At 46.5% G+C, this 12,181-nt stretch overlaps 1 protein-coding gene across 1 annotated transcript in view; it reads right to left on the reverse strand.

Annotated features, from left to right (window-relative positions):
- The window catches only part of LOC8034723 (protein strawberry notch homolog 1), a 56,015-nt gene extending 44,002 nt beyond the window's left edge, over positions 1-12,013 (reverse strand). Inside the window, exons 1-5 of the mRNA XM_029978077.3 lie at positions 11,827-12,013; positions 5,085-5,218; positions 2,954-3,244; positions 1,464-1,545; positions 627-836 (exon numbers count right to left, since the gene is read on the reverse strand). Coding sequence (XP_029833937.1) covers positions 627-836; positions 1,464-1,545; positions 2,954-3,244; positions 5,085-5,195 — 694 coding nt within the window. The 5' untranslated portion in view covers positions 5,196-5,218; positions 11,827-12,013. The remainder of the gene's footprint in view (positions 1-626; positions 837-1,463; positions 1,546-2,953; positions 3,245-5,084; positions 5,219-11,826) is intronic.
- Between the last annotated feature and the right edge of the window lie 168 nt (positions 12,014-12,181).

A 12,181-nucleotide genomic window follows, 5' to 3' on the forward strand; every position in this document is an offset into this window, starting at 1 on the left:
ATGCGCTCGCGACGGCTCGCAATTGAGCGCCTTAGAACCCGTCGGGAACTCTTACACGACGAGAGAACACTCTGGCACCATCAAGCGGAGCCCACGAAAATCTCTTGGCATTTCCGTACAGTTCCTTTTTTTTTTTTTTTTTTTTTCTGCACATCTTTTTTTATTGGGGGGAGGGGGGGTTGAAAAACTTTTGACGACGCTACAAACTAACGTAACGTAACGACGCAACAAACTAACACGAGGAAGGTACCAACACGCTCATCTCGCACTTAACTACCTACATTTGATCTAGAAATACCGCAAAGCCTTCTTTCTATACAACGTTTCACTTTAAGTGCGGGCAAGGCCGAAGCTATGAGCCCCAGCGGGTAACCCCGAACGAGGCTCGCGCCGCACGAACATGCGTGCTAGGTAGAGACACCGAAAGCCCTAAGCTTGCTCTCGCAGCTTCCGCGACGGTCACACTTAAAGTGAAATGTGGAATTAAGTATTGTGAAACGCAGTTTTAGCGCCGCCTCGTAGACGACGCCATCACTTTCTCTCGTCGCGAGACCGCGACTACGCCTTCGAGCGCAGCCCGTCGGGCGGCCCCAGACGGGGGTCGCTGTGGGGCGGCGGCCACCCACCGATGAGGAAGCCTGCCCGGCTGCCGTCGGCGAGTACCACCTCGTGTTGCTGGGAGGCATACACAATGGCCTCGAGCTGCAGGGCTGACAGCAGGCCCCGGTCGATGATCTCCTCCGGGATGGACAGGTTGTACCACACCGCGGGGGGCGCCACGCTCGACAGCGAGCTCGTCTCCACCACGGCGTCCGGGTGACGCTCCCCAATCTTGACTGCAGGCAAGAACCACACGGGCATCACCCGCGAGTCTCCCTGGCAAACCTCGCCTCCAAGTGGCGTGGGGGGGCGGGGACTATCCGGAACGGTATAAAGGGGCCCGTTGGGACGCTTCGGACGACTCGCGCGCAACTTCGGTAAAGACCTATTCCGATATTTTAAATGCCGAACCGACGAAGAGTACCCGTCAGCTAACTTCGACCACCTGAGGACCTTTCGAATCCACCTAATAGGGGCCGTGGGCCTGGAGCGTTGCCTCGGAGCTGTCGAGGTGGCTATTTTTTTAAAGTCTGTTACAGCTAATCTCTACTTGAACCTTTCCGGCATCTTGGCAGGTGATTCGACCACTCTTCCTAGACTTGCCAAGTATACTATTAGGAGAGCTTTTCTAGTTAAAATATTAGCATTTTTAAAACCACAATGAAGAAAAAGACAAGGCAAGTGGGGGTGAAAACTCAGGAGATGAAAAACCATGATGAGACTAGCTTTTCTGATGCCACCCACTCGTTTCCTCCAAAATTCAAACTTCCTCGTCGACGACGCGCGGCGAGGAGGACGGCGTCGGCGGCATTCTGACACCCGGAAACGTGGCTGGGGTGCATGAAGCAGGCGGGGAAACTCACGTTTGGAGGGCGTGTACTCTGCGTAGGTCTCTGCCAGTCCAAGTTCTTCCTCTTCCTCGGCATCCTCGCCCGTCTGCTGCGGCTGTATGGGGACCGGGAGGGATGCGACGGCGAGGGTTAACCTAGCGACTGGATACCACACGAGGTTACGGGTTCGTAGAGTGAATGCATATATCTACCCGTTACGCTATGTGCAGTCGTGAATAGAACGAGGAATCAAGTATGCCAACGTGACTGTTCACGTTAGCGCAGCTAAGCGGGGTGTGAAATACTCGTTCTCTAGTATGTCACCTGCTCTTCCACCCCCGTGTTTCCTTTGCGATGTATTTGCGTCGGCCGTGCGAGCGCTCTCCCACCTCTCCTCGCAGCTGACCTTGGATGCTTCATGTTACAGGCACGCTCGCGGCACAGACACGCAGCGCCATGGGGTGGCAATTGTTGAAACTGACATGTGCAGCGGCCAATGGGAGCCTCGTCAACGCACGCTAGCCAATGGGATTGAAGGCGAAATCTATCAGCTTTACTGCGCTCTTTTGGGATCGGGGAAACTAGGTGCCGTTGTCTAGGCTTTTCGGATGGTTTCATAGCTGGGAGCTGGCTTCACTTGGAGAAAGGATTTAAAGTGCCGTTTGGCGCGCTTCAAACTGATGACGTCGGCTCGCTCCATGGGACAATTAATGCTCGCATTAATAAGATAGCAGAAGCGTTCAACGGAGCGCCACAAACCCCAAAACGCCACTCATAAAGCGATATCTCGAACAGATGGCCATCTTTTTGTAAAATAAGGATAAGATCGCGTGAGAATCGCAACGTCGCATTTCCTGCACAAAAGTTGAGGAGGAGGGAAACAACCTTGCTTTCTTCGCGTCCTCGCGGAGTCGAAGCGAGGAGAGGAGAAAACGAGAATCGCGACGCCAAGGGCCTTTTTGGCCTTGTTGAAGCGCACTCTTCTTTCGCAAAAAAATACACAAATATGACCATCCGTTGGAGATAACGCTTTATGAGTGATGTTTTCAAGTTTGTAGCGTACCGCCTAGCGCTTCTGCATTGTTTTCTAAAATCAAAATTTCGATTCAGCATTTTTTTAAAGAGGGGTGGCTGTATTTACATTGCAAAGCCCGTTTCGAGTTAGGAGAAATCCCGAAACATGCTTCTATTTCGAGACGTCAATTTTGAAATAGAACCGTGTATTGGAATCACTCCCAGCTCAAAATGTATCTCGTAGCGCAAATATTGCGCCATGAAATCTACGGTTTTTGGGGATATTTTATTCTGCGAAACTGGCATCCTATCCGGGCATATGTCGAGTCCCGAGCATTTTGTTATTGTTCTGCAGCTGATGGGACTGCACCTTTAGCCAACAAGAATGCCCAAGAAGGAATCACGCGAACATTGCGCGCCACGCCCAGCGTTCCTTAACGTGTCGGCGACTAAAGTAATCACGTTTTTTGGGAGTCCGGCGTCCCTCTAAGAATCCCCCCCGCACTCACCGGCAGGGGCATCCCGCCGGGGCCCATGGCGTACTTCATGTCGAAGGGGGGCCGGAACATGGGGAAGGGGGTGGAGCCATTGGTCGCCTTGTACCCGAAGGGGGGCATCATGAAGTAGGGCATGGCGCCCCCCCCAGGCCCCTTGTCCCCCCCGCCGAGGAACTTGCTCGAGCCGGGAGGCTGGAACGAGTTCTGTTGGGCCATGTGCGTCGCCATCTGCTGGGCCATGTGCGCCGCCATCTGCTGGATCATGTGCGGCGGCAGGAAGTTCATCAGGTGTGACGGGATTTGCTGCAAAGGGAGAGACGAAGAGAGGGAATCGTCGTGAGGGTGCTGGGAAGGCCGCTCCTGCGGCATAGACGACGGTCCGCAAAACAGCCCGGTACCACTTCGCGGACGCAAAGTGGTATCGAAACCTCGAGTAGGCAAAGTGAAACCCGTCATGCAGGGGTTTCCAACCTTACAAACACTGTATGAACTGCCTAAAGGGGTGTATAACACAACAACTGTGCTTTACAATTTCTCTATCGTTTCACCAAGATGTTCTAACCATTTTAGAGAAAAGCCGCAAATAATGATTGCTTCAGATGGTATTTGCAGCTTGCAATTACCATCTGTGCTGATAAGTTACAAGGATAAAAGGGAGGCGACATAAAGGACGAAGACAGGACAAAACATCTTAGGCCTTGTCTTTGACTTTTACCCTATCTTTGACCCCTGTAACCTCCCCTACTACTTGACTGCACGCTCACTACTACTACAATTACTAAACATGTTGACAAGTTGCACTTGGATCCCCTGAATACATGAGGCACCGAGAGCCTGCAATACAGTAACATCATAGTTGGCAAATTTTCCCCCGACACTTACACATGCAGACCTGCCAACCCTACAATGCTGAAAATACTACAGGGGTTGTTAAAAAACACTACAATTGTGTGAAGAAATACGAAAACTGTTTTATTCTTCAAAAACTTGGTTTAGGTAAGAAAAATGCCTCAACTAGGGCACAAACACATCATACATTGCACAAAATGTCTTGTTCTTTAGAAGTAGAAGGTTGGGCCAACACTGAGGAAGTTGCAGCTTTTGCTTTTCTTAGGAAGTTCTTGTCAAACACTTGTTCATGGCACTTTCCGGACTGGCTGCATCTCACAACTAACAACTGTTCAAGAGTCTTTTTCGACATAGAGGAGCGGAACTGCGTGTGTGCCTTCTTCACTTTGCTGAAAACTCTTTCGTCTGTGCCTGGTTTAACGAAGACGCTAAAGAGCAAAGTTCTTGCTCTTTAACAACTCCACAACAACCGCTGTGAACGGCACGTTGTGTTCGATCGAAAATGCCGTAAAAAGGCATTCTGCTCGGGTAGTGTCGTAATTTGTTGATAGACTAAAGTACCCTCCAAGCTTCTCGTTGGCTTCAACTAATTTTGCATAGTCCTTGTGCTTTTTTGTATTCAGATGACACAGAATGTCCCGGCGACCAGCATGCGAAATGTTGACATCGCAGCGACACAGACTACCGAATCCGTACCTTTCGCCCGTACGCGCCATCTTCATAAATGGAAAGTCGGTTGAATAGCTGGGATTAAACACGTGCAAGTATTTTTTTTCCCGACACCTTGTACCAAAGATGGTTTCAAGGGATCATGAGTAAAAGTTCCAGTAACACATACACGTCTATGTACCAGTGTGGCCAACCCCAACTTGTAAACATTCAAGATGCAGCCTAAACAAAAACTTTTTTTTTTTTACACGGGGTGTGAAAAGCAGACACTTTACGATAAAATCGTAAAACTTGTCAGGTATGCACACGTTTCTTGCTATACTCCGTTCACCTCTATGCAGGTAGTGCAATGGGAGCTATACATTCGCCGGACCAATCAACCTTCTGCCTTTCATCACCTGACAGCACTTTCTGTACATGGTTAGCGGGAGCATGACTGGTCATCTACCAAAAGATAGACGTGCGACGGGTCCAACAAGCATACAGCACTGTCAGCTTAGAGGTGAATGCAGTATAGTACAGGTCCTGCATATTGCACACAAACGAACCGAACGTCCACGCTGGGGGATCAGTGCCATCGCCGTTAGGGCAAGCAACGACAGCGAGAGAGGCGGAGTGTGCTCACAAAGCGGGAGGGGTTCATGGGGTTGTCCTGCATGTTGTTGTGGTTGGCCACCTCCTCCTCCCCAATGCCGGACTCATCCAGGGCTGCAGACAGCAGGTCCGGAGTGTCCATGGCCCTGCTGCACGTCTGCCCAGCTGAGATAAAAGGGGAGAATGCAACGGCGTAAGTCTCAGATACTTCCCAAGTTTCACCAAAGGGACACAAAACTCCAAGAAAACATCCTTCGCCGTACCCTCAGTGCTTCTTGCGCAAGGGGTGCAATGATGCAAGAAGGCTTGCTGCCAAGAAGGCTTTCTCCGATTGGAGAAAACAAGATTGTCTGTTCCTTGTGTAGAGGCAGCAGTAGAGTTAGGATCTTGCATTCGGAAACAAAAGGCCAGCGTCCTTTTGCTACATTTTTTACCGCTTTCGGAAACCCACAGGCTCTTTACGAACGAGGACTTAGCCTTCGAAGAAGGGGAGAAGAAACACCTTGAAGGATATTATGTTCTTGTTGACTGACAACTACCAGATGCACCCCGACAAACAAGAAATAAACAGACGAGATGCCGTTTGCTCCAGACTAAGGGGCAGCTGCAGGGGCTGAGCTTCGTTACAAACGTGACCACTCTCTCCCCACCATGCCTCTTCTCTCCTTCATTTGCGTTCCATATACCCATTTACACGAGCCATAGGTACATTTGCTTGCAAGACACAAGTTCTACCACTAAATTCAAAAAGCATGAAACCCATACATATAGATTTGTTTAGAGTGATTGCATGTACAGCGCACAACTGCAATATAATTGCTTTTAAGAGGTAGTTAAATCCCAGGACCTGTCAGTCTTTAGCAGTTTTCATTGGTGCAGTTAAGCACCCCAAAGTAATCCAGAACGCAATTATATTTATGATCACAATTTGACCAAACACACAGCGTGTTCGACGTGAATGACCATCAAAAGAAAGTAAGCTCAAGCATATGCCAAACTTAACTTTTTCCTTACCGTGACCATAGGCTATCGACCACATATGACCGACGGTTTCCACGCACCACCAAAATTTATTTTGGCACGACGGAATGTGTTGCACCATTCTATGGAAAGCTGATCTATGGTTTTAGTTTCAATGTCGTTTTGAGTTTTCTTACGAAGTAAAGAGCTATCAGAAACAAATCTGTGCACAGCAGTAGCACTTGCCAAACCAGCTGTTCAGCATACCACAAGGCCAGCATGAACTGTGGAATTTGATTGCATGTTCTGCTTGGCTTTCGGATGTAAGCAGTAGAGAACTGTACATGACGCTGGACCATCCGATCTTGGCTTCAACTGCAATGTTTCATCCCACGAATCCAGAATATCGAAGTTGCTTGTCATTGAGCATCGTTCTAGCTCTCCAGGCTTTCCCCGAGATGGGGCATACATTTTATGTGTGACGCAACCCATGAAAACTGCAGAAGAGGGGAACTACAATTGTGCTACCATGAAACAAAGGTTCAGCACAAAGCATATGTTCTCCAGGATTTGAGACATAAAATACTTGCGTCTCACCGCTTCACGCAACCACTCATCTGAATGGCACAAGCACCATGTAAGCTGGCTTGACAAGCCAAAAACTGACAGCATCGGTTAGTGCACTCCAACTTGCAGAAACGATAGCTGAAAGGGAAGCTGAAGCACTTTTTAAGAAATCAGAGTTAGGAGCAGACTTCTATAGCATTTTGTGCTGTGACTTCAGTTATTGCACTTAACTCGGGCAAAAGTAAACGTAAACAGCATTGATTTTGGAAAACGTGGGCAGCGTTGCCACAGGACATGCCACGAGCCTCTCTGCCACCCGTTATCTGTCCAAAGCTTGGCGAGCGAATTCTCACAGGCATCCGTAAGCCAGCTTAGTGGACAGCAAGGGTTGTCTGGCTCCGCCGATGACGTCACTCTTGCTAGTTTTCCCTCTGCTCTCACGCTCTCCTGCACTCAATGTGCCGCGATGGACGAAGCTATGTCGAAATTTTAATTGGCGATTATGACGCTCCCATTAATGAAATCGAGAAACAACTTAACATACACCATTTTGAAAATGCCTACATTAAAACTTTGTTTAGTTTTTTTTAAGTCGAGGACCTCTTCAGCTTCCCTCTAAACCAATATACACTCATCCCCCACCAGGAATTGAACCTCTATAGTCCGTTGCAACCTAAGAACGAAGGGCGAGGGTAAGATAGGCCGGGGAGGAGGAAGCAGACGGAACGCTAAAGAGAGGAGGTTTCCCCCTCTCTTCTCCAACGTTCCATCTGCTTCTTCCTCCCCGGCCCGTCTTACCCTCGCTCTTCGTTCTTGGGTTGCAATGAACTATAGGTCTGTAAAGCGATGCTCTGCCTGAGCACAAGTTGGACAATTTGTTATGTGCACCCAGTAAGGCATGTACCCTACCCTACGCCTTAATTCCACGTGCAGACACTCTCTGTAGAGCATGTTGTAGACGAGGGTGATGGCATTTAATGAACTATGGTTTCACTCCAAAAAAACATGTTCTAAACAATTTTAAACAACTGCTCCTGAAATAATTTATTACATGAGGTTGCTGCCAATTCTCTTAAATCCACTGTATGCTTTATTATTGCCGCCAATGTTTCCACTTTGTATCCACTTTTTTACATAAATTCTAGTTTAAGCAATTAAATTTGCTAAAGTTTTCCAGTTGTAACTTTTATTCTTTTTCTAACCAGCAGTTGCTGGCTTCATTTTGATGTGTCATGATGATGCCGCCTGCCACTTAGTTCTTAAAATAAAATAAAAATGTTGTGTTCATTCTTTGTAAATTGGCACTATTCCCCAAGCTAAGGAAAAAGCTTGATACAAAAATTTTTTTTTAATATTTGTAACAGATACAGAAATAAGTAAAGTATAATCACCAATATCCATAAATAATGATAGCATGCTTGTATCTGGAACAGTGCCACATCATTTTGCTTTAAACGCCCCACTCTGACAAGTGCTGCCATGGAGAAGCGCAAGGCATCTGGGATACTTGTGGCACTCGTGATGTAGGGACCTCTGCACAGCCAGACTCTGATCCAAGTCTCACCCAAATGGATCCGACTTACTCCAATGGGTCATGTCACGTGACAACGCAGGTATAAAATGCTGGATGCGGGCACGTACAAAACCCTTACCCTAGAGTAAATTTTGGAAGACGGCCCCCAAAGGCTGTCTTGGCTACAAGTTGTGCCACTTGGTAATATCAATATAGTAGATTCTCGTCTGTTGAAATACCCGATGATTGAACGACGGCACAAAATGCACCACGAGCCACAAGCAGTCCTCTTGTGGTTTCAAGGGATCACGAGTAAAAGTTCCAGTAACACATACAAGTCTATGTACCAGTGTTGCCAACCCCAACTTGTAAACATTCAAGATGCAGCCTAAACAAAAACTTTTGTTTAGGACGTTGGTGAAGACGCCGCCGCCTCCAAACCAATCACGATGCCAATGGCAGAGCGACTACAACTATCGCTCTCGTGCAACCTGTCTCCTTAGTCGTAATGGTGCACAATGTTTCCAGCAATGAGGTAAATTGCAGTAAGACTTGGTGACACCGAAGGAACCGCAGCACCAAAGAGGGCGGCACACCGAACCGAATCAACCAACTTAGGAATGCCGCAACGGTTGGAATCAAGTAAACAAAGGCTAGATCAACACACACCATCTACAAACGATTTTATTTTTCTGGGCTACACTTTTCGTGAATTTGCCAATATGCGGGTTTCGGGAATATGTTGCGATTTAGAATGATATACTGCATTCACTCTAAGCTCTAAACGTTGGTGTTCGCTAGTATATTTGAGTGATCCATTCTTTTTTTTTTCTCTATTGTTTAAGTAAAAAAAATTAAATAGTTTACTGTACTTTATCTATACTTTTTCCCCTTTGTTTCCCATGGTTATGTACAGGGTCACCTGCTAGTATAGACACCTTTTAACTATGGCGGATGATCCAACCTTGGCTTCTGCCGTTAATCTTGCGCTAGCCTTGAAGCCCAATTTGCTTATTTGAGCAGCGCTTCTCTGCCAAAGAGCATGACATCATGAAATAACAACAAAGCTTTAAAGACATCCCCAAGGTGTCATTTGGAGCTTGTTTTCCAAGTTGATAAAAAAATTGGCTCAAGTTTTCAAGCAAAAGACTGCCATTTTTTGAGGTGATGCCATAACGTAAGCCATATATGAGCAAATAAATCGGCGCTAAAATTTGGTTTGTGCACACCTTTAAAGGTTGTAAGACAGCTGTTAGCTCTTGAAGCTACCATGAATGCTAGTAAATTGTTGATGAGTAAACAAATATGATGAGGGTGACTATACCTCGATTTGAGCCAGCATGTTCAGTCGACACGAGAGCTTGCCACGACCTTATCTTAATTTCAAGACAGAAGTGCCTTCTTTTCTTTTTTTTCAATTGCAAAACATGAACTTAATTCCGGAATTATAGCATCAAAAATTCTGCATTCCTCGGTATAAATAAAATTGTAATTCCAACAGCGTTTTTTTTTTAGTTGAAAACATTTGATTTGATGACACCCACAAGGGAGTGTTTACTGAAGGAGCTTGGGCACGGAAAACAAAAGCACACAAGAAAACCTCTCAGTTATTGCAACAGCTCAGTGCATTAGTTATAAAATTTAATTCTCATTCAAACAGCTTATTCTTTGGACCTTTATTTACACCAAAACAAAGCCGGAAACCATGCAAGGAATGTGATTCTTATTGATTGTAATGTTTTCTTAGCACTGAAACTTGTGTCTCAATGAACCCTGGGGATTCTTTACACCATAGAGCAGGGGTCTCAAACACGGGGCCCGCGGCTCTCTGGGATGCGGCCCGCAAGTATCTCGTGGCTGCGAGGTCCCATTCCTATGCCCGGAGCGCTGCATGTGCCACAAATAATGCCTTCTTGTCGTCCATTCAATGCCTTCAGAAATGTAGCCCTACTCTTACGACGTTTGAATACATCTGGCACTAACCTGTTTTCTTTCAGATTGAGGATTGTTTTGTCTAACATACCATTAAAACACAAGTATTTTCATAATTCTGATAGAAAAAATTGCCAAGAAAGCAAAAATTACCATATGAAAAAGGTTTTTTTTTTTTTTTTAGACACTAAACTCGGATAATTCCTGTGTTGAGCAACATAGCAGCAATACTGTATGCTTGGTTTCTAGTTCTATTAGAAAATCTCCAGCGTCTTGGTAAAATAGTTTTTTTTTTTTTCTTTTTTTAATTTTGTAATCACACTAGGTACAAAAGCAAAGCATAGCTGTATGAATAAATCAAAGATAGAGATGTCACTGGAACCAATCTCTGGGTGATGCTGAAAGACTCGGCTACTCTGCAACCTAAAACGCCATCGTTGTTTCATTTTCCTAAAATATGTTTGCTTCCTTACTCCATGTTGGCCCTCGAACTTTTGGGGTGGCCTACCTGGCCCCCGCACTGAAATGAGTTTGAGACCCTGCCATAGGGACTCGAAACAGTTATTACCAAAGCTTCGTAAAAACAGCTTCCTTACCCATCCAGGCCAAATTGCACAGATGATGTTCTTGCCATACACTGCCAGCTCTACTTTATAAAGTTTGGTTTTACCTCCATGTTTACCTCACAAAGGGTGATATGACAGGCGGGTATGCCGATTTCAGTAGAAGTGTATAAAATACACTATTGTTTCTGCCGAAAGCGGCAAGTTTTATAGTAATCTAAAGACATGGCCTTTAGATCGCTGCAAAACAATTATTTACTAAACACCACTAGTCCTTTTTGGCGATTAACATGTGGTGCTAAGTGAACATTTCTTTAAAATAGATAACTAACGCGACCTTTTTAGGCCTTAAAAACAAGTAGACTTCTGTTCATTCTTTCTACTAGAGAAATTAAAAAAACAATAAAACATAACAGTTTTTTTTCCCAATTCATTTGTTTGTTAGTTTTTCGTTTAGTTTACAATATTGGGCAAACACAGTAGACAGCAACTAACGCGAGCCGGAACTCTTGAAACAATAGAACTCGTGGTCGCCGCAAAACGCTGTTGACCACGACCCGAAACAAGAAAAGCAAACACCACCGCGAAGAGAAATAAACATAACCGGACAAAGCGTCCCGTTTTCGGGAGATAATCCGCTTTCCAAGCAGCGTGCATCCGGCGTTAATCTCGCCAGCAGCAAGCAGTGATTATCAGCTCCAGCCATGCAGGGACTTCCCCAGCACACCAAGCAAGCTCAGCGCAAAAAACGTCAAACTCCGGATTTCCATGCCGCACTCCCGCGACCCGAAAGCAAAATTTGTTTATAGACTCCAGCCCTTAAAGAACGGAACAAAGACATCCCAGAGTTTGTGTCCCTGGCTTTTGCAAGGCCCCGTTGGAAATCGCATAGAAACGACGAAGCCCGTGCAAGCGAAAGCGATTTTTGCCGAGAAAAAAAACTTAGCGCTCAAGCCGAACTAAAGAAAAAAAAAAGTCACCCTCCCCGCAAGTGTCGCAAACAATGACAAGCCGACGCGCCGACCCCGAGAGTGCATTTCCCGCAAGTCCCAGCCCCACGGTTACCGCCGAACTGCAGAGTTTTCGGGCCGGAGGCGAACTTCTTACATAATTTCTCGCAGCGCGATGGCAGGGGGAGATTCCTAGGCCTAACCAATACTGCCGTGAATCGGCATCGCTGATCGCCGCGGAAGCGCGCACGATGGACGCGAGTAAGGAGCGGTGTTGCGTTCTCCTACCTCAGGCTTTTCGGGTAACCAGGTTGTCGAACGGAGGCAGCCACTAGGTCGTGTTTAATGCGGGCACAAACGGCATTTTATTTCTACAGCTGCACGATTCCCACAACCATCGACCACAATATGCCCGAAAAGACAGCAGCGGCAGCAGCCTTTCATTCTTCGCCCTGGACGAGCGACAGTTTCGCATAAAACACCTGGCGGCAAGCATTGTCTCTTCACCCTCTTCGCCTCCCTCACACATTTCGTCCAAGTTGGCACATTGTTGTTACACCTAGAAATAACTAAACATCGTACATACAGGTGTTTCTTCTTATGTGAAGCCCATAACTGTTATTTATTAATTTATCGAGCAACG

Source organism: Ixodes scapularis, unplaced genomic scaffold, assembly GCF_016920785.2.
Source record: "Ixodes scapularis isolate PalLabHiFi unplaced genomic scaffold, ASM1692078v2 PGA_scaffold1__304_contigs__length_218370807, whole genome shotgun sequence".
Lineage (NCBI taxonomy): Eukaryota > Metazoa > Arthropoda > Arachnida > Ixodida > Ixodidae > Ixodes > Ixodes scapularis.